Source organism: Rutilus rutilus (assembly GCF_951802725.1).
Source record: "Rutilus rutilus genome assembly, chromosome: 4".
Lineage (NCBI taxonomy): Eukaryota > Metazoa > Chordata > Actinopteri > Cypriniformes > Leuciscidae > Rutilus > Rutilus rutilus.
Window position 1 is genome coordinate 5,673,574 of NC_140212.1, and position 23,250 is coordinate 5,696,823.

The following is a 23,250-nucleotide window of genomic DNA, read 5'->3' on the forward strand; positions in this document are numbered from 1 at the left end:
TCAAATAATGATGGACTTTAGTGGATGCATTTTTGGTATAACTTACTGGTAGAGGAAAAAATTTATAAAAATCATGGCAGATGATGTCTAATGTTAAGCATCAAAGTGTGAAAGTGTTTTGACAGCTCACTGCTTATCTTATTGACTTGTCATCATCACCCCTGGTGTTTCTGACCTAGTTTTCCCCTGCGTCCCGTGCCATGAGTACATACAGTTCTTCTTTATTTATTTATTTTAAACATTTTTAGGAGGATAAGCTCCTTCAGTCCACTTCACTATTTCAGATCCTCTTAAATGTCATATTGCCATCCAGTCAGATGCTGGCTCGTATAGATGGTTATTAATTGGTTTGACCAATCAAATTGTATGCACTCAAACTGATATTTGTCATTTTCAACTTCAATTGGTTATATGATTATTGTTTTAATATTTCCGGGTTTGGTGAGTGTCTAAACACCAGTTACTTGTATTGTTTGAATAATTTCTCAAATTTTTAAGTAACCACATATTGTTTTCAAGTGATATAGCAATTGCTTTACAATTTGTCATAAAAGCAAATTAAAGAGAGTCTTGTTCACAAAACAACTTTCTCATAATAAGTTCTAAATGCATGTTTTTATTGTTGTAGTGAAATAATCATCGAGTTATTATTGTATAAAAAAATGAGTGCATGTACATTAATGGACGCTTAAACATAATGTTGTTTGTATTGTATTGGTCATAAAAAAATTTTTTTTATCTCTATAGTTGCAACCAGCGCTATTTTAATACATCTCCCTAACTATCTGTATTTTTTGTAGTAAGTTTGTCACACTTTTAATGTGTGTTCCAGGACAGGTAGTCATCTTAAAATAAATTGGTTATCTTATCATGGGACTGAAGTCTTGCCCCAAGCCAGTTGTACTTTCACATAACTGACAGCTCCGCTCCCAAAGCAAAGTTCATGCATGGATGAATGCTAAAGATAGCGTAGGGATCTCTACTACTACAAAGAGCATTTGCTTTTTTTTTTTGGTTGTTGGCAAGGGCACCCAAATAGTGTCACATCAGCTATAAATAGAGCCTGTGCTTGTCAAAGCTGCCTGCCATCAGTTAAGCATCTTAGACCAAACACTTGCCATTTCAAATTGACTTTGCCTGTCTGTGCATCAGGCAAGTGAAAAGCACTCTTTACTGTCGTCTCATTGCCAATCACTGCATGTTACGTCCGTGCACCTAACTTAAGTTTTAAATATGGACAGAGATATGAATGGAAAAGAGGTAGGGTTCACTGGAGGAGATTACACTGCACGATTCTGAACACACAACATTGACAAAATGTTAATTGTGGCAGACAGTCTATTTAAAATGTTTAGTTATTTTGAATGAATTATAAAAAATAAAAAAAAATCTGTTTGAATTAATGATTCAATGACTCGTAAATATTTCACTTGTTTCATTATTGGATGAACGGCGTTTTTGAACAAATCTGTTGAATAAATGATTCAATGACGAATACATTATTTATTTTAACAGTCGCTTGTTGCCACCTAGTGGTCTAATAGTGTAATTTATACAATCTTTTTTTAAGCGTCAAGTTGCCAAAAGTGTTTATATCCGAACTATAAACTTTTATCCCAGGACGTATTTGATATTTTGAATTTATGTAAGAGAAATAATAATTTCTCTAACTATGTGGTTGAAACTATGTGGTTGAAAAGGCTGTTTCATACTTCTACATGACAACTGCTCTCTCTCGGTCAGCGCAAACGCAGATTTGAGTGATTTTTGACAAAGGTTTTAATAGGCACGGGCGAATCGGTTTCATTTAGGAATAAGATTGTGATATTTTGAAACTTAAAGAAGTCGCAGCTGTTTAGACAGATAATGTGATGTAGTTTGACATTCGCACATTTAAAATGCTTTGTAAAAATGTATATAGAACAAAACCAGTAGGGATGCACCGTACACGATTTTTCATGGCAGATTCCAATTGATGATATGGCTAGGAACTATACTCTCATTCCTGCGTAATAATCAAGAAACTTTGCTGCCGTACCATGAGTCCAGCAGGCGTAATGATATGATGCAGCACCTGATAATAGTCCCCAGCTCAGTAGCCTATTATCAGGCGGCATGCGCTGCGTCATATCATTACGCCTGCTGCACTCATGGTACGGCAGCAAAGTTTCTTGATTATTACGCAGGAATGAGAGTATAGTTCCTAGCCATATCAGCCTAGAAAATCGCAACTTTTCATTTTCCGTCGGTCTTAGTACACGATGTAACTACAGAAGAGTCAAGTTTTAAATAGGAAAAATATCGAAACTCTTTGTTCATTTTTTTGAGAGAGATGCTAATGGTCTTGTCCGGTTCAATTCATTATGCTAAGCTATGCTAAAAGTGGTACCGCCAGACCCGGAGATCGGCTTAATGGATTCGAAAACGGTAAAACTCAACTGTTTAACTCTGGGGGAGTTGTAAAATGAGCCTATTTCCAAAAAAAGTGGAGTATCCCTTTAAACAATATCTGCAGCCATTTAAAATTAGAGGCGACCATTGCATCACGATCCAGGATCCAAATAAAAATGCTACATGCATGTAGATCGGCCAAAATAAAATAAAAACCGTCCGGTTCTGATTTATGGCTGTTTGACTGGTGCATGCCTAAATACCAGACAGTGGTCCCGTGTAGAGACTGACCTATTATAATTTATTTTGCCATTTAAAACTGTTTTTTGGTGGTGTTGCATGCGGTTTATTTTGCTATGCAATTTATTGCTATACACCAATAACATATTAACTAATAACCTATTAAGGGGAAAGTGTTCATGTCGGTCAGACCGATTACCAGTCCGTCTCTATTACAGTGTCAGCAGGAGTCGTGGGCCTCTGCAGTGTGGAAAGACACCTTATCAGTGAGGCTGATTGTGTGGCACTGATCGACAAAGCAAACATCTTTTAAATGCCATGTAGTCGGTATGAGGCCATAAACTGTTTAAAACCAAAATCCGATGCGCTGTTCAGCACATCAACATGTCATTCCTCACTTCCCATAATCTCAACAAGGTGGGATGACGTTGCCAAGACGACAGTCTCCTCTGGCTCATCCTGTTTGTGTAGATAATATACTGGAAAGCTGCTCGGTAATCCATGTCATTTTGCCTTAGTTTATTCATTGTGACACCAGTGTGAATTGGAGGTTTAGGCAAAGTTCTCAGTTTGACCTTGGTCACACTGGTTTGCACATGAGCTGGGCCTGTGTCAAAGCAAATGAAGCATTTGACAGTCTGGTATGACTGTGGCACATGGTGTGGTGTGAAGGACAGGTTAACCTCTTTCTGCGTCATGACTTGTTGCTATTATTATTCAGTGTCAGATAGTGATGCATAAAAAATTCTCGGCTGAAACCCAAAATATTTTGGTCTGATATAGCATTAGGGGCTGAAGTGGATTTTATATGTTTTAACTCGGATGAATGTCTATAACATGTTCTTTCTCGTGTGTGTGTGTGTGTGTGTGTGTGTGTGTGTGTGTGTGTGTGTGTTATTAAGCGCAATAAGCCACGGAAAAAGATCTCAAAGCATTATTTGCACTGAGGACACCTGAGGCGCCAAACAGACAGCCACCTAAAGGCCGCATGCGATCCAGTTCTCACACACAGATTTCCAAATATCTGTCCTGGCATGTATTCACATAAACGCGTTCAGTTTTGCATTGAGCTATATATATTTTCCTCTTCACTCTCTGACAGACTGGTGTTTAGCCCTGGTCTCATGACCAACAGACGGCACACCCCCTAAGCTCTCCGTTCTCTCTCTTACACTGTCACATGACACACACACACCCCCAACTGCTGGCTCCAACAAATGCTTTTGTTTGGGTTTCTCCGTTCTATCACTTGTTTTGGTTTATACTTTTTTTTTTTTTTTGGTCTATAATCCTCAGGAAAATGATAATCAGATGTTGCAGCTGTGTATTTATTTATGTGTCTTGTAGCAACATGTTAGTTTTAGCTCCAGTGTGGTCTAGTTTTTGAATATGGCTGCAGGGTGTCACTGAACACAACGTACATTTCTGTTGTGTGGTATATTAAAATTATAAAGATTTGTTTGTTCTCTCATATATATATATATATATATATATATATATATATATATATATATATATATATATATATATATATATATATATATATATGTGTTAAATTAAGTAATATTTAACATTTATAATTAATTAAATTTAAGTAATATTCTCATTGAAGTGAGAAAACAGCTGTTTGAGTGCAGTTCATTTTAAATTTAATACATTGATTAAATTTGGACCCATATTTTTCAGGTTTTCAGATGAAAGCATGTTCTGTTAAAAATTTTAGATTATGAGAACCGATTTAATCGGTTTTCCTCAAGGGGAGCGCACACACACACACCAAAGTCAATCATTGACTTTGGTGTGTGTGTGTTAGAGGTCTGCTACCCGACCCGAGCCCGACGGGTCCCGAAAAATGTGCGGGTTTCGGGTCGGGTTCGGGTTAATGTTTATTGAACAGCCTCGGGTTCGGGTCGGGTTCGGGTTTGTAACTAAGAAAAACTAAATAGGCTATAGCCTATATAGTTTGCGTGTCGTGTGCTTTGCCTGCTTGCTGTGTTGTGGTGACCGGCACACGAGAGAGAGAAAGTTGCGTGAGCAGATGTGCAATGTGTGCAATGCATAGGCTACACAGACCACAGACAGGCTCTCTCTCTCAAATTTGATATATATACATAGCCTACATACCGTATTTTCCGCACTATAAGGCACACCGGATTATAAGGCGCACCTTCAATGAATGGCCTCTTTTAGAACTGTTTTCATATAGGGCGCACCGGATTATAAAACGCATAGAATAGAAGATACTGCAGTCAAACGTTTGACTGGGTTTGCGTTATGCAGTGGTCACCAACCTTTTCAAGCCTAAGATCACATCCAAAGTCCAAATGTAAACCAAGATCTACTACTTGCAAAAAATTATGAAAAAACAAGTGGCTGAGCTGTAAAACCTTGTTTATACTCGACGCGTCCGCATGAGCGCGAAGGTAATAAAAAAGTAATATCCGTCTGCTCGGGCAGATTCGGCTCATAGTCGTGCATCTTCGGATTCGGAGGCGCGCGCGCGGCAAAATTACGTCATTGTAACAGCGCGCGCGCCTCCGCATCCGAAGATGCACGACTTTGAGCCGAATCTGCCCGAGCAGACGGATATTAGTACATCTCATCACACCGGCACCCAGTTAAATCAGTTGTATGGTCTGGTGTTCAGTCTAAAACAAAACAGTTGCGTCAAGTAGCCTATAAATGCCTCGTCTGTTTGGGGAGGTGCGCGCGCAGTCAGCTGAGGCTCGCGCTCCGGTGCCAGGCGAAAGTATAAACAAGGTTTAAGTCAGCGGTTGTTTCACAGACAGATCCATATATAAGGTATTGCTGTTGTTCATTTAATTTGTTTAAAAATTCACATTTCATCCAGAGCGGTTTCTTCTCGCTAATATTTTGGGATTCACCTGCACGCCAAAGAAAATAAATTCTGTCAGCTGCCTACCGAGTTTGAATTTGATATAAAATGGTATTTATTTGCTGTGAGAAATAGAGTGGACCTCGGGTTCGGGTCGGGTTCGGGCTTAACATGTAAATGTTATTGTCGGGTCGGGTCGGGTCGGGTTAAATGATCGCGGGTACGGGCCGGGTTCGGGCTTCAGTTTAAAGCCCGTGCAGACCTCTAGTGTGTGTGCGCTCCCCTTGAGGAAAACCACTTATAAAGTGAAAATGTAAAAATTTAGGTTGGGTTAGAGTTGAGACAGATATGTACAATTTGTACTGTTTAAAAATCATTATGTCTATGGAATGTCCCCATGAAACACGTCGAAAACCCAATGTGTGAGATATTATAAACATAAATGTAATATGTAGTATTATTAATAAACAAATGCAATTCTCAGAAGCCGTCTCTACACAGATTATGAGTCACATGCATGTTATCATCATATACGTGATTCTCACGGTTGGCAAAGCTCTGTGGTGTTCCTTGAGGTTCATCTACTGCCAAACCATATTCTCTGCTGCAATTCTATGAATCACCACTTCTACTTTGAATTTCTGTGTGTGCGCGACCTTCTGTAAACCGAGAGGTGGATCCAGTAGGCTATAGCATTTCACGAGTCGAGCGTAATGCAAGCATTTCTCTGTCCAATTTAGTTAGTCATAAGTGGCACATGTGATGATGTAGTGTGCGACATGTCTGGCAGCCAAGTGCTTGTGTATCTGTAGGTTTCTGTCTTAGTCTCTCATACCTTCCAGTGTAATAGTGACTCATTTCCTTCATGCTCACACAATGGCTGATGTCACAAAGTACATCAAGTGGACATGGACATTGAGACCTGCGACACATAACTTACTATTGTAGTCCTGCAAGCTCTGTTTACTATTCTTCTTTTTGCATCTTACTATAGACCAAGCGTGCAGCACAAGCCCTGAAAAGTGAAGCCAAAGCGTCTCGATCGCCCCCCCCCGGTGACTGGTCCTAGTATAGGTCATAAGCCCCGCCTCCCCGTGTTATTCAACGGGACGTGAGACCAACTAAACTATTAAATTACACTTCAAATATATTTTTTCCAAAGGTGGTTTCTGTCATTTGCTGTCGTTTTTATCACGCCGATGTAAGTTCAAGTGTTTGTTTCAAAAATAAGTTAAATAATAAATAATAGTTACGTGATGCTGTAAAAACGGTGGTGTAACGTCATGATTGACAGCTGTGATTGACAGGTTCTCTGACCGAAGTAGTCACTGAAGCACCAACAGACTTTTTTTCGGGATCTTCGGAGGACTGAGGAGATTGTATTTACTTTATTTGAACAAGCCTCTTGTAAGCAACAGACATCAAAATTGGAGAGGAACGGAGCAGACATAGGCCACTTAAAAAAAGTGCAGGGAGAGTGCATTCTGCGAGAGTGAGGGCGGAGCGTTGATTTCGCGGCTTTACTTCCTGCTCACTACTGCGCAGGTCTGGTCCCGAGATCGCTACTGCGCAGACTCAAGTCCCAAGATGTCAGCGCCATATCGGGACACTGGCGGCTTCAGTTCTCACCAATGGAAGAGAGAGAAGGGGCGTCGTCCATCTTTTTTTTTTTTACAGTCTATGCTATAGACCTTTTGTAGCCTGTCCCTTTTCAGTTCTGCACTTGTTGTGTTATGTTTGTATTTTCACAGCAAGAAGTTAAGATCTTACTGATTTATGACCTAACCGCTTGTTTTAAACTCTTTCCGGTCTACTGATGTTTATGCTCCAGAGTCCAGACATTACAACGCTCATGATAACTTTTGTTCAATAAGTAAATCCACTTCACCTGCTGATTACTCTTCGACAGCAATGCCATAGAAATATATAGATCTACAGCACAAAATGTGCTTGTTTCTCTGGCGCATAAAGTCTATTGGGCTGTCCCCTTTTCTAGAGAGCTTTCCAAGAGTCAGTGAGGATGGACACATGCCTTTTAGGTTCTGTAGAATCTACACTGGATCTAAGATTTCTAGAAAGCGAGATGTAGTTTAAGGTCTGGTGTCATGAATAAGTGACACTTCTCTGGTGCGTTTTGACAGTTCTTGCCGGTCCAAAGCAGAGTGTGAAGACTGCCTTCCTTCGAGAAAAAGAAACTTGTCTTTGCTGATATGGAATTGCTGACATTCTCGAACTGTGACCATTTTTAGAGCTGAAAACACAGAAAAGTCAGATGTTGGTCAGCTGTTTGAATGGCAAACGAAAATCAATTTCAAATGTCATTTCCTTTTTCCCTGTATTCTCTGGTAAGCACTTTTGCTGACTGGTGTTTCAATTGATTTCTTTCTCTGTTTTGTTTCTGCGGGAAAAGTCTTAGCTACACAATGGAAATTGACTACCTGCCTCTCTGGAAGTGTATTTTGCTCATGAATATTGTCACCGATTTCTGTGTAAACTTTGTTCCCAGGAATAATTGGATTTTTGTGCAACACAGTCAACAAATCTGCTTTTTCATATCCAGACTTTAGGACTGACTGGCTGCAATATAATTTTGCAAGTGATAAAATCATTTCAGAACTCCGATGAATTGTTAAGACTGTTCATACAAATTTCTAAATCACTTTAATCTCATTCCAAACCCCTTGTATGCAGGTCTAAACATCAGTTTTGGACATTTAGACTACAAAAAAACAAAGTAAGATAACATGATACATTGATTTTGTTCACTTTCGAGTCTCGACAGCTGTAGGATTGCATGCGAATATGACACTCATGTGGGAGTTAAATGAGACCAGAGCCGTTGAACAGGCATTTATTAAGTGAACATAATGAATGAGCTGATAATTAACCGATAATGACTTGTCGGCTCCTCCTCCCCACCCTATGGATAGATGGTTGTATGGAGACATTCAAACTATTTGTATCAGTTTTCTCCTCAGGCACAAAAGTGCGCAGTAGTCCATGGGAGCGAGAGGGGTCAGTTTCACACTCCTACTGTGTCACATGATACCGAAGCAGTTGATGTGACACCAGAGAGTGCCGAACTTGAGAAGAAAGGGGCATCTTCATGTTTTTACCAAACTGGACACGGACCACCGTGCAATTAGAGTTTCTAGCTGAATCTGATTTCATGGCTTGTGAACAGACTGCTGTTGCCACACTTTTCATTTACAAAAGGAGTGAAACTCTAAGCAGACGGATGCTGTCAGTTTCACAGCTGTGACTGTGAAGCCTCTTGCTTCTGTGAGCTTGGCAGACTGTTCAAGGCTTGCAGCTGAGATCAACTCAAATTAAACGCACTTCAGACTGGCAGAGAGAGTTTGAAAGAGAGGGCTGATTTTTGGTTAAATGCTGTAGATGTAGATGTAACCAAGCTAATCTCTATTTCCTCAGAATGTGTATGCAGATTGCTTAGAGATCACGCCTGGCCTTGTTAAAACATTCCCTTTATCATATAATGCTTAAGCTTTGGGATCTAAATTAGCTTTCTGGCACGGCTTCAGATATGTAGTGACACTGAACCTCAGGTGACCGGTTTAAACTCAAGTGTGCTTGCGTGGCGCCGGCGCGAGTACCCTGGCAGGACCGCAGGGGTTGCAACATCTGATTGTGGTAGTCGGATGAAAGTATTGCATTTTTAGCTTGGATTAAGGTTTTATCGGTTCTTGCAGAGACGTTTTTGACCAACCCCATTATATACTAAAAGGCAGAATCGTTGATTTCAAAATGTGTTGTGAAACAGGATTTATGAATTTTTTGCAGTGTTATTGAGATCTTACTCTATCTAGAGTAAGCCCATCGAGAGGTTAGTTTATGTAATTAACCAGATGCATAACTTTAGTTCAAATAGTGAGCTCTTCAGTACGCAAGCATGATGATAAACATGGGCTTATGTACACTATGGTTTAAAAGTTTGTGGTCCGTGAGATAAAAAGAAAACTCTCTTTGAGAGTCCCTGAACTTTTGAACGGTAGTGTAAAAATCCCCCACTTAGATATTTAATGTTATTTCAAATTCTTATGTCTTCACCAGGTCCAGCAGTGAGTCTCGTGTTCTGCTGTGAATCCACGGAGGACAGTTTTGGAGTCAAGCGTCCTCTCGGTCCAGTGTGGTCCAGTGGTATTGAAAGAGCAGAAGCAACAGGAAGCAAGCTGGACAGGGGGGAGGTGAGGGAGGACAAGGGCGCCGCCTTTGTCTTGAGACACAGAGTCTGCACCAGCAGCGATACCGACCCCACCCACACATCGACCTCCGATGACCAGGACACCATGAGTCCTAGTACAGATCACAGATCAGACGACCCCTCACAGAACAGGGTGAGTGCAGCACACAGAGGCCACTGCTATATATTAATGATAAACTGATGTATCAGCTTTTATTAGACTTAGACTTCGCCAACCACCCTGCTCCTAGATATTGGCATTGATATAAAAAACGATGACTACAACTAAATGGCTACCATCCTGTTTGTATTGGTAGTATAACAAAACAAAAAGCTACGAGAGGCAGTGCATTACTGTGATTTCTATGTCAATTAAGGGGTGTTGTTAGGCACAATGCAAAGTGGAGTGCATAAAACTCCCTTAGCCTTGGTAAAATCACGAACACACAGATTTTAGTGTTTTCCAGGAGTATGATCCAAAACACTAATGTTCAATAATTTATATATTAAAAGTAATAAGCAATTCCGCTGACAAGTAATGCAGTTCATTAGCCTACCTAATCATTTTAATGGTTTGTAGCAATATGGCATATTAAGAATTAATTTTAAAGTGCAGTCACAGGTGTTTGTATGTTTCATAACAGATTTTAGACCTCAAACTTTCAGTTTCATAAAGGTTTATAAACTGCGGACTGCACTCATCTACGTCAAAGGATGTGAAACCTGCATTTCAGCCACATTAAAGTGCATGTATTTAGAAGTGTGGGATCACAAGTAGCTTATACTGGTTGCGTATAAATAATTCTCAATCAATACGATAAGTGCACTCACTTGAGAACTCAATGGACTGTTAATAAAAGCTAATGAACTATTAATGAATGCTGTACAATGACTGCACACAGTCTAATTTGCATCTGTAGGCCATTATGGCCCCAGAGACCAGCAGATTCATTATTTGAGGTGTAGTGTATAGGAGAACGGCATAGGGATCATGTACCTGTGTGCTATTTGTTTCTGTGAGCTATAATTACTTATCACAGTCCAATATAGACAGAGAGTCTGTTACTCTCAGAGGAGTGTGTACGGGTTTAGAAGATTGTCGAGAGAAATGTGCTTGGGGAGAAAAAGACGGTTACATTAAACTGCACGAGTTGATGTTTTCCTGTTCATTTATTTTGATGTTGCTTGTTTATATTATTTGCTCGGTTTTGAATAATTCTTATCCACGTCTACAGCTGCATCTTATCAGCTACATTACACTGATACGCAGATAGCTGTAACAGTGTTTGCAGGTTTAGAGAGGACTCTTTTTGTATTTGCATGCCGGAGCTGTCGCCCTCTGTTATTTGCATGTACCCGGTATTCAACAGAAACTTGCACAATGGTTGTGTATTGTGTAATCTGACTCTGACAACATTTGTGTCCGTCATTGTGAGCCACGTGGTGGTTGGCTACCAGGCTGTGGTGTGGTCAGACAGGGCAGGTGTAAAACTATCCCATCCACAGAAGGGAGCAGACGCCCCACTGGCTTTTTGGGTTAAGGTTGATCCACGACAACAAGGCCAAGCTGATGAAACTTTAAACAGGCCTCAGGACACAGTAATAGACACTGTTCTGTTTATTTTGCATCATGTTTCTGGTAGACGAGGTTACATTTTTGTGTCTCATAGTGCAAACACTATTTTGGACTCCCCTTTTTGTGCAACTAAGAGAAATCGTTGTTCAATGTAATGAGGGTTTGATTAAACATCGACCTATACACAGGAGAGACTGTGGCGTGCGAGCATACCTGGAAAATGAGAATCAGCTATTTTCCCCTGAGTGTGGCATAATTGTCCACGTTCACACACTGTAAAAAATTATTTTGTTGTAAAGTTGTAAATAAAACTGATTATTGGAGTATGTTTTTACAAGAAAATACTATTTTAGAATTTCTAGTTGCAGTTTTTTCTTTGTAATTTACAATAAATTTCTGAGTGAGCATTATTTCTACGCTAATTTTTATATGTTCATAACCAGGTGTAGATTTTACACCTTTGTGCATAAAGTTATCATGTTTTTTTGGTCTTAGTTGTTCACACAGAATGCATTCTTAAGCGCCATCTGGACAATTATACAAAATATATATATATTGGTTAATGTAAAAATGCGCTAGAGGAACGTATTTGGCCTTACTGGACCAATCAGATGAATCTTCGGGTGGGATAAGTATTTAAAAATGGGATTTTAAGAAAAATGTGTCTTAAATATCGTACTTTTCACCAGGAAAATAGCCGAAGAAGCTGGCATGGTGTTAAAAACTCGCGTGTGTGGCCCATTACTATACCCTAAAGAAATATTTGATGTTCCTTATATGGTTTACATTTTGACTTGCTGCTGAAAAACATTGGTTTATCACTGAATGCAGTGGACCATATGTTGAGCCTGTCTTTTCTGCTTAGCAAAGCATACGCTGAAGCTCACTGCACTAGTACAATTACACCTGTTAACTTTGTTATAGGTCAAAGAACAACTGCCAAACACACCTGCTTTCATGCAAGGCCGAAAGATGCTAGGATAGATGATTTAAGTCTGATTTAAAGCTACAGTGCATTATGTTAGTTGCATTAATTGAAAGGGGGTTGATGCCATCTGTTTGCGTTATGCTCTTTGGTTCTATCGGCTCCACAAGGTAAATTTTTAACCAGGAACTACTTAATTCTGTTGATTTGGAAAACTGTTAGATTTTTTTTTTTTTTCTATTAATGGAAGTAGGATAGAGTTAAACATCTATCACTGTAATCACTCGTTTGTGATTTATGTCATATGTGTCTTCATGACATAGTTTGCATTCCTCCATCTGGTGAACTATAAACAGTTAACTCTTCAGATGACTGACCCTGATAACTAGTCTCCCCATGAAGTCAGAACTTCCCCTGGTGCTTTCCAGGTTGTGGTTTTTCTGTGGTACCGCTTGTTCTTCTCTCTAATCAGAGACACGTAATTCATTTCACCATCAACGACACTGCCTTATTGCAGTGGGTCATTTCTAAAGAAACCAATGTGAAGGAGTGCATTAGTAAAAATGATCTCAATTAAAGCCTTAATGTCTGGAAGCCATGGGCTTGGAAATTTGTAGACATTCCCAAACTATTGAGTTCCTAAATAAAAATATTTGTATTTAAAGGTGCATTGCGCGAGAGTCTGAGTTTTCGCAGAACTACGCCCCCTCTGGCGGCAAGCGAAACTGCAACCAGAGGTGTGCACGCTCACGGACCACACGCACACGCACGCTTGCACGAGCTCGAGCTGGTCATAACCCAAGGAGCATCAGCCGCACAAATCTTTTGTTTACAATCATAATGTCTTCAGAGGTAATAAAGTTTTAAATCTGCAAGTAATTTAAAATATGTGAAAGGAAAGGCAATTGAGTAAATAACACACTTATGTGTGAGGGAAAAAATGGGGGTAGTAGAAAACTTCGTTTTTTATTCCCATCTATCTCCATGTTGAACTGTGTTATGTGTTTACTGTATCCACTTATGACTATTATTATGGAAACACGTTCATGAACAATATAAGTTATAACTTTGTAAAAGCTCAAAATTGTAATCATGATACCATACCATACACAGTCGGTCAACAAAGTACACCCAAATGTCTCAAGGTAATAAACAATCAAGTGGCACTATGACGTTACCATAAAAGCCAAACAGGCTAATCCGCCGAAGATTTGCGGGGGTTTAGCCTGTTTTATTGATCAGCTAAGTAGCATATTCCAATAGCAATACATCGTAATTAAGCAGTAATTTGCTCAAAAGTATCTAACTTATATATCAGCATTTTATATCACAATCATTCTGAACCTGATCACTGACAATGGTAAGTTAGTAAAACCTATTCCGATTGTACATTTATCTAGCTTACGCTAAAGCATTACACATTTTATGGATCGTCATTTATTGTCATTATTGGCCGTATCAGACATTAGAGAATGGGATATATCTTACCTTTTTATCAAGAAAAAAGCCAACTGAGGATCCCGTTTGAGCCCTAGAGCAGACCGGAGATCTCTCCATTTGTTGAAAGCCTTCCCTATGTTTACTCTCGTCTTACCCCGACGCCTGTCTGACTCCAATTTGGACCTTTTGGTTGCACTAGACAAAAGTTCTCTTTTTTTTTTTATCTTACGTGGAGTTTGCGTTGGTGTTTGAAATGAACTACAAGCCGGTCTCTTAGAATCCATTTTCTACGGAGAATGGCGGCGTCGGCGCATACACAATCACAAACCTGCCAGACACATGAGCGTGCCGTGAACGCGCATGACGTCACGCCCAGTCTCAGATTCCGACCCGAATCCCTCTTATTTATTTTACTGTACAGGATTATAGAGGCAATCGCAGTGATCAGAGAAGGGCTCAGTCAGCCCATCAGGCAATTGTTTAAGCATGTATGGGTTAGAAAACGGGTATTTTTAACATGAAAAGTTGCGCAATGCACCTTTAAGGATGTTTTGGCAACCAAAGTAACCAGTGCTATTGTAATTAGTTTGATCCTTCCCATTTCTGGAACTCAGGAAGGGAGATGTTTTTTGGGATAAAGAGCTTCATTAATTCCAGCTTCCTGTCCCTAAGGATTTGCAAAGGTTGAAAATCTGTTTTTGAGTTCTGTCTCTGTGCATACGAAGCGAAAGTTTGAGTCAGCGTCACATGCACGCGGCAACACTGGTGCTGGGGTTAGTCTGTATAAAGGTCAGTTCCTGATTGAGCAAGAAAATGTGTTTTCACTGTGCCAAACATGTGATGTATATTGTGGAAGGTAGAGGGCTGAAGACGGAGGAGGATTAAGAAGAATGGATGGCCAGGGGTCTGCCGACTCTTGAACAGGTTGCTATAAGGCAGGGGTCGGCAACCCAAAATGTTGAAAGAGCCATATTGGACCTAAAAATAAATAAAAAATCTGTCTGGAGCTGCAAAAAATGAAAAGCCTTATATAAGCCTTATAATGATGGCAACACGTGACATGCTGTAAGTGTCTATATTAGCTTTATTAGCCCCCTAGTATCAAAATGATAAGTAGGCTACAAATACATAATGAGCATTCATGATTAAATGTTTATTTTCCCTGCAACGCATCCTGGAGAGAATGACGCACCACGTGACTACTCTGCTGTACGATGGTGCTTGAAGTTTAACTTCCATTATAATTTTAATGTATTATGTTTCGTTTTATTTATTCGTGTATTATTTTTACTACGTTGAAAAACTTAAAATAATCTGACTGACCCTCCAGCGTGAGTTTTTCAAGGCGACCGTTATTTAGAATGTCACTTTATGGTTTCCATGGTGACGCGTCATTGCGTGTCACGTGACACACCACAGCAACAACAGAGCTGAATGAATGATGATCTTCTTTTATGTCATTTTTCCTTTTTTATTCAAAATATTCACAAATTTGTTGGATATGGCATGAAATATCTGATATTCCGATTGTCAAATATATGCAACTGGAAGTGTTTTGTTGTTTAAACACCTTTATAACGATCGCGTTAGTTGAGCTGTATGCGCGATGGGCGCCGCCGTGTTAGTTTGTGCCGCAGACGCAGTTCAGAGAATCGGATCTGTTGTATTTACAACACGTGAATTCATCCACTTCTCCCGAAATACATAAAAGTAAGTGGCTGGTGAACTGGGAGAAGAATAGAGTAAACTTTAAAGTTACTTACAAAATGTGTATCTGATATGAATAAAACGTGTCTAATTATAATGGAAAGGATTATTATTGCCTCTTCCTTTAACATCAGTGTGTATTTTACAAACTCTAAATGTATTGTTTTTTTTTAGTACTTTATATGTCTGAAACCTAAAATAAACATTATGTGGTTGAAAACACTGAAAAGTTGTGATATATGACAGCTCTGAGCGCGCTCTGTGAATGCACACAGACTAAGTGAATTGTGAGCTTTGTGAGTATCAAGGCAGTGTATATCAGGTCAATCTTTCTGTGACAAAGGCTATCTATGTCTAGCATGTAAGAAGGTATTAGAGGAAAATATGTCCTGAGGAAAATGAAAACCTTTAAAAACAAGCCAGTGTTGCATTTAAACACAGCGTTGTTGTTCTAGGTCATTCCAGTCATGTCATATATATTTTTTGTGCCAGCCTGAGATGATGATGATGATGATTATCAGTCGCAGATAGTGCTGGCTAAACCTGCTTGGCTGGATTGCGTTCTGCTTTCAGTGAACCAAGGACAAATTGTTGTTTTGCAGGACAAATCTGTGTAGGTTTGGGGCAATGTGATTCTGTACAGAGAGGGAAATGAACTAAACATGTGACTGTGGACTTTAGGACGCTTGTACAATCACAAGTCCTGGGGGGTGCACATGCAATCTTATCAGTGGATTTTGCTTAACGTTCAGTTCTGTTGATGCATGATCCTTCAAACCCTTGATATGTTGTCAATGCTGAGATATGGGACAACTGTCTATCAGATGGAGGACTTTCCTTTTAAAAATTACACTAATGTTCAAAACTTTGGGTTTAATAAGAAATTAATATTTTTATTAAATAAGGATTGATTCAAAGTGACAGTAGGGACATTTTTAATGTTACAAAATATTCAAATAAATGCTGTTCTTTTGAACTTTCCATCAATTATATACATATATTCAAATACAATTACTTTAAGTTGTAAAAATAAATCCACAAAATAACTTTTTCTACTGTATTGTTTGATCAAATAAATTCTGCCTTGGTGAGCATAAGAGACTTTTTTTTTTTTTTTTGGTATGTGTTCATTGTGTTTAGCATCTGACCATTGCTTAGCTTATCGGATGTACGTACAGTATGTATACTTTTGTGGGAAAGTGAGGGGGAAATTAAATAACTCACCCATGTAATAAATGTTCTGCTTCAGAGGAAGCGTAGATGTTGTTGCTGAACTATTGTAGCCTCTGAACTGTACTAAATGAGACTCCTGGCCCTCCCACTGAGAGTAGGCAATTCCAGAGGACAGCAACAGGATGTTCCTGGAATTGAAATGTACAGGATCATATCCCCACCAAAAACCCGTGCTACTGTGCCAGACTTTTGCTGCTGTTGTCGTCAAACACGTGCCTCTGTCTCAAAATATCTCATGAGGTCTTTCAAAGTCACCTTTTGAGTGCTGTGCATATGTGCTACATTATTTTTATATTCCCCGTGATGAGGTGCCAGCATGCTTGGCATAAATATTTTGACTCCTCACACAGCAATAGCCTGTCTATTGATGTTTGAACGGCATTTATCATCATGACTGCTTGCACTGTTGACTTAATGAGGTAATTTAATGATGGAACATGCCTTTAACATGAACCTTCACACCGTGTCCACACCACGTGATAAAGCACCAACCATGAGTTTTTGTGCTAAGCATCTGAACAACAAGACTTTTTAATAGGCATTTGGTTTCTGTTTGAGTCATGTTCATAACATCAAATGTCTATATGGTTTTTGGCAGCATTTTGCATTCAATGTTGACCGAATAATTAATAGATGTTGTAAACGAATGTTGCAACTGGTTAGATCACAATGTTTTAATGAATCTATAATGTAAGAGGTTTGATGTAAAAAAAAAAAAAAAATCAATAGATTTCAGCAAAGCAGTTGTTTCAGCTGTTTTGTTTGTGTTTTTGAGGACCGTTTGAGCTTGGCTTAGCCCTCTTCTGTAGCTCACACGTGACCTGGCTCTAATTCAACTTCCAGACACGAGCTGGAATAGAATATGACCTGCCATCTTCTGTCGCTAATCTCACACGAGACCCAAGAGCTGACAGAGAGACCGTCTGGCCTCCTGCAGAGACCTTACTGTATCGGTCTGACTTTCAGACAGAAAATACAGAAATATCTTGCATTCATTCCTGTTCTGTATTTTTGAAGTTTGTGTAATAATTTACTGATGAAGTTTAACATTTTGTCGTCTTAAGAGTGAGTCGTTTAACGACAACACATTGTCTTGATTCTTTGAAATGAAGGCATAATGAAGTATTACATACACCTACACTACCACGCAAAAGTTTGGGGTCAGTATATTAAAAGCATTCCAGAACAGACTTCCCGAAATACTAACAGAAATGAAAGACTTTGCCTTTCAGATTAACTTTATATTTTCTCTGACGCCACGCACCTCGCCACCTTCTTCGCACGCCATCTTCATCCAATACGTTGGAAATCGTCACATCCGGGGGGGTTTTGAATCGCGAAATTAAACCCTTTACATTAGTTTGATTGATAATTAAGTATAGTGGAAAGTTATACAGGTAAAGTTAATTAAACGCAATACAATAGTGTTTTGGTGGTTAAATAAATGTTTTGGTCACAAAAATGTTTTGGTCATAAAAAACCTTGACTAACATTTATATATGGACACTTTTAGTTTGCACAATTAAGTTCTCTGTTTGCTTGCATTCAGCAAGTGTAGTCTCTGATGCATCAAGACCATACGTGCTGCTTTATTTTCACCATTTATGGTCTCTTGTTTCTGATCAGTGAAGGGAAAAACATCACCTAAACAAAGCTTTAAGATGTTGGCCGTGTTCTTAGGTAGCAGGTGGCGGGGGTATTACAGCTGAGTCATGCTAAACCCAGCAAATCAGACAGACTGCATGTCATTTAAGCTTGGGTGAACATAATGAAGAGTTTAAGTGGACTAGAGTACAATGTTGCATTGAAGTAGCCTATTTTATTTAGAATTTTTTTTTTTTTTTTTTTATGTTTCCCCATCCGGCTCCATAATAAACCTACATGGTTGTTTTATGAGGTGTTGAGCCAGTTCTTTTTTCTGTATTTACTCTCCCCCTTCCCTTTACACAGACCTATACAAGTTGTCCCAGCTGTGTCCCCAGCTAACAAGCAAACATCCAACCAGTCAGTGCACCCAACACTGCAAATCTACAATTTACTCTAGGATTAAGGCTGGGTGGGATGACAAATCTTATATTACAGTGCGAGTCATTTTATATCACCGCAACAGTATGTATCTCAATGTAGATCCTTTTTATTGGGAAATTCAGTAGAAAAATCATTTTCAATATTAAGTAACCATACAGTAATACGCCCTCTCTGGGAAAGTGTTGACTTCATTGAAAGCTGAACAACTGAACGAAATTGTATCTGATGTGAAGTCTTGCCGTTTCCTTCCTTTCTGGAAGATTCAGTTGGAAAGAGTGAGAAACTGGTCGTATGACTCTGTTCACGCATGCCTTTGTGAGGTGTGCACATCGTGTTTTGCAGGCTTATTTGGTTTTGTCTTTCTGGGTGTGTTTGAGTATTCCTTTTAGTGACCTAAGATGAAAACCATGGCTGAGGAGTTAATTTTATTTCACGCCCTGCCCCCCCCGATCATACTCAAACTGGAGAATCAACTACAGCATGTATTTACTACAGCAGCTCACAAAGACACACGCTTTCTTTAGCAGTGTATGCAAGACTCGTTGGTTTCTTTATAGGCTTTTTAAGCCCAGTGAGAGCTCTATTTTTGGCCCTTTTTAGCCGTAAAGTACCCTAAAAGGAACGCTTGATCGCTTCACCTCACATTCGCAAGAAGCAAGAGTGGTATTGAGCTATGAATAGCACCCTTAAACATTTTCTGATTTAAAGCATTAAGGTGGAAAAACTGTGGCAGACATCACACGTTTAATATGCACACGTACTCTTGTAACGAGAGCAAACCGAACACTGTCACACTTGCAGAACACTGTCATGCTGGCGGGCATCAGAAGTAGGTTATTCATGCATTATAGATCCAGTTCTGGTTCTGGTTGGCTCCTCTTGTTGATAAGGAAGAAGCACAGTTAGCTGGGCGACCTTATAACCGTGACCTCATCTGCTCGCAGGTTTACTTGTCCATGGAAGTGTCCTAGATTTTTCTAGATGTTAGACAGATAGTTTGTCACATGAAAATATATTTAGGACTCTTAAAGTCTGCTTTACTGTATTGCACAGTGAACTTTGAGCCTTAGATATGGCTCAGGTTTCTCCTTTTATAGACTTGGCAGTGGATTTATTTAATTTTTTACTGAACATAAACTTAATTTAAACAGATGACTTTCAGCACACAAGTCTTCATCATGGGTAAATTAAATGAAAGGGAATATTTTATTATAATCAATTTAATGCTGACAATTTTTAAAAAAATATATAAAACAATGTTATTAATTCATAACATGATTATACTGTTAATAATAAAATATTGTATTAAAGGTTAATATCAAAAATAAAAATATATATAATACAAATATTTATTAAAATATACAATTTTATTATTAATAATATAAAATATATTTTTTTTATGTTTTGTTACTGTTTAGAATTGTTTTAATAATTTTTTGAAAATTATTTTAATTGGTTGTCACGCATTCGATCGTCATCAATTTAAAAAATATATATATATATATATATATATATATATATATATATTTATTATTATTATTATTATTATTATTTTTTTTACTTTGAAGGCTTGTGCTGTATGCTGAGATGCCTTGTTTGATGCAAAAATGCAGTTCATCTTTCTGCTAATCTGGTGATGTTGAATAGCTAAACTCAAGGCTGAATAAGTTTAGAAACCATTGAAGTGTGTCTATTTATGGACCTGCCTTAAAGCGCTGCTGGGGCTAAAGCAAAAAAGTGGAAGCAACAACGCAAAGCTTCTGTTTCTAACTGTATTGACTGACTACACCTAATTATATAGTGAAAAATGTGGTTCAGATGCGTTCACAGTAGAATCTTGTCTTCTGTCATCTGTGTGCATTTACACGGTGTCAAAATGGCGCTGAACGCACTTGCAGCAGGACCTCTGCTGGCTGTCCGCTGGAAGTGACGCTGACGTTCCTGCGCAGGGCCTTCAAGGTCATCTGTGTCCGTGCCTCTGCTCCAGTCAGACCCTATTCTGTTGAGGACACCCTCCAGCTGTGTGTGTGTGTGTTTCACTATCAGCTGAAGGAAAGGGGACGGGGCTGTTCACAAAGCTACAAGGGAATTAGTACCACCACGCTAATGCCACGTCAGAGCTGATTACCGAGATGCTGATTGTCCCACTGCCCAAGTCTGATCTGCTTAAGAGAGGCTTGTTAACCCGTGCTACTGAACAACACCTTACACTTTCACCCTCTGCAACCCTTTCTCCTTCTGTCTAATCTGTTTGTTCAGCAGTTTGGGACGCATCCTTTTGCCGCAGATTTGCTACAAGGCAAAGCCAACTTTCTATATATTCAATGCAGGCTGCTCTGGGAACACACACACACACACACACACACACACACACACACACACACACACACACACACACACACACACACACACAGACACACAGACACACACACACACACACACACACACACACACGTTTATTTCATTTCATGGACATTGCATAGACTTCAATAGATTTTTTTCTATCAGGTTAATGATATTTTCTGTGGCCCAACCCCTACCCCTAAACCTACCCATCACAGAATCATGTGCAAAACACTAGATTTAAATAAAAACATGTGTTTTGCATGTGTATGACAATAGTCGGTTGTCATGATGTCTATCTCCCTAAATAAGTGAGGACATTCAGCCCTCACAAGTATAGCCAAACCTGTACACGTGTGTGTGCGTGTGTGTGTATCTGAGCAGTGGCAGTACCTGAGAGAATGTGTTCACCCTGATATTGTTAATAGTTTGTGTTAGTGATGTTTGCACATGCACCCTAGTGTGTTCAACATTGTATGTTTGATAGATGAGCATATATATGCCTCTTGGGGCTTATATATGCACCGATTGTTGGTATAAGCACATGCTGTGCACAGAAAGATAAATTGGAGCGAGTCAGCAGGGCTTTGCTTCTAACACACAATGCGCTGAGAACATGCCATAAGCAAGGTCATACCAATCAATGCAGTATTAATTAAATTGAGTATGTCCGTGCGCGTTAGAGAGAATGCTTAAATGACCTTTTATTTTGGCCCTGAGTGTGATGTCTCGGGTTGACTGGGTGTTTGGGTCAGGATAGTTTTTGAAAATCTCTTTAATATTTTAGTGCAATATTTATATTGAGATGCATCTTCACCCAAGAGGATCATATGCTCAAATTTAGCCTAAATTAATTCTCAGCATTATTATTATTGACCTTTTGCTTTATATGAAATCGAGAGAAACAAAATAAACTCTGAAACCTGACTTATTTGCTTTTGTGTTTTCAGTGCCTCGTTGCGAGGAGGGTGGTACATGAAAAGGAGGAAACGACAGAAAGAGAGGAAGATGAGGAAGAGGAGAAGAGCTCTGACGAAGGCCTTCTGCTACAGGCACACCACGCCATGGAGAGGATGGAGGAGTTCGTGCACAAGGTCAGAATCTCTTACGGTCATCTCTCACACACCAACACACGTGCATATTAATGTCGCAGCTGAGCCCCTGCTCACACTCCATGTGCATTGCCATTGAAGTTTATATGTCGAGGGTCATACGGTGAGATTAAACGGATGACATCAACGCACCTGACACGAGCTGAGTGCTCACAGCTGCTTTTGCACGAACATGCCACAGTCCACCAATACGGAAAAGATCCCTGCCAAACCATACGCCCATCTCCTGGCGCCAGCAGCCTCTCATCTCTATCTTGTATTCAGAGTCTGCCATATGCAGAGGAACAGGAACTGAAAGCCATCCTTTGTAGCGTGTGCTGCAATACTGTGGCCTATAAACCAGCTCAGGTTTAGTTTGCTTTTCGAGCCCCTTCTGCTTTAATGGCTCTTTCCTTCCTCTTTCCCTCTGGGGTAAAAGCCTAAGCTCTCTGTGTCGAAGAGCAAAAACAGTGCAAGATCCAATCAGTGCCATTCACTATCAGCACTCAGGTACAGAGTCTTGAAAGGAACACTTCTAGGAAGGCAGACTTTGAGAACGCATCTTGACAGATGACTGAAAGACCCGTCATGGTGTGTCAATCAAACAACCTGACCTAGATTCATTTGTTTTGTTTTTATTTATTTAAAAGTGTCTCGATATACACGGAAAACTAAGAACACTTCAGAATATAGACATGGGCCTCTGCCCTCTGCTGTAGTCACTGCATGTATTCACTTATAGGTGTAATCCTGTGGTCACGCCTGTGACTGGTATGATTGTCTGGCAGAGCAAAACTTAGAAACTAATGCTGCTTCTCAGCAGTCTCACCACAGCTGGTAAAGAGAAGCTAGGCAACCTAGTTTTATGAAAACCACACAAGAGAAAAAAAAATCCAGATGTACTTCAGCATTTAAAAAAAATATTCACTTTAGTTCATGAGGACTAAAATATAACAGCTTTTCTATTCCTCTTTTGGACATAAAAGTGCAGGTTGTGTGAGAGAGTTAACTAACTTTGTTCAACCTAACAGTACTTGGTATTTGAGGGAGCAATAGACTTGTCTTTAAACCGTATGTTTTATTAGGTAGCAATCTATAAATCGTCGCTCCACCGTGACAGTAATTGACTTGCGCCGTTATGCTGAGAGTGCAGTATGTATACTTGTGCAAGTTTGTGTGTACCTAGCTTTGCACTAGCATACTTCTGTAGAGTATTTCTGGCTCTCAGTGTGTAATTTT

At 39.4% G+C, this 23,250-nt stretch overlaps 1 protein-coding gene across 1 annotated transcript in view; it reads left to right on the forward strand.

Annotated features, from left to right (window-relative positions):
• adipor2 (adiponectin receptor 2) overlaps positions 1-23,250 on the forward strand; it is a 29,206-nt gene that overhangs the window by 917 nt on the left and 5,039 nt on the right. Inside the window, exons 2-3 of the mRNA XM_084407370.1 lie at positions 9,539-9,822; positions 21,871-22,014. Coding sequence (XP_084263496.1) covers positions 9,775-9,822; positions 21,871-22,014 — 192 coding nt within the window. The 5' untranslated portion in view covers positions 9,539-9,774. The remainder of the gene's footprint in view (positions 1-9,538; positions 9,823-21,870; positions 22,015-23,250) is intronic.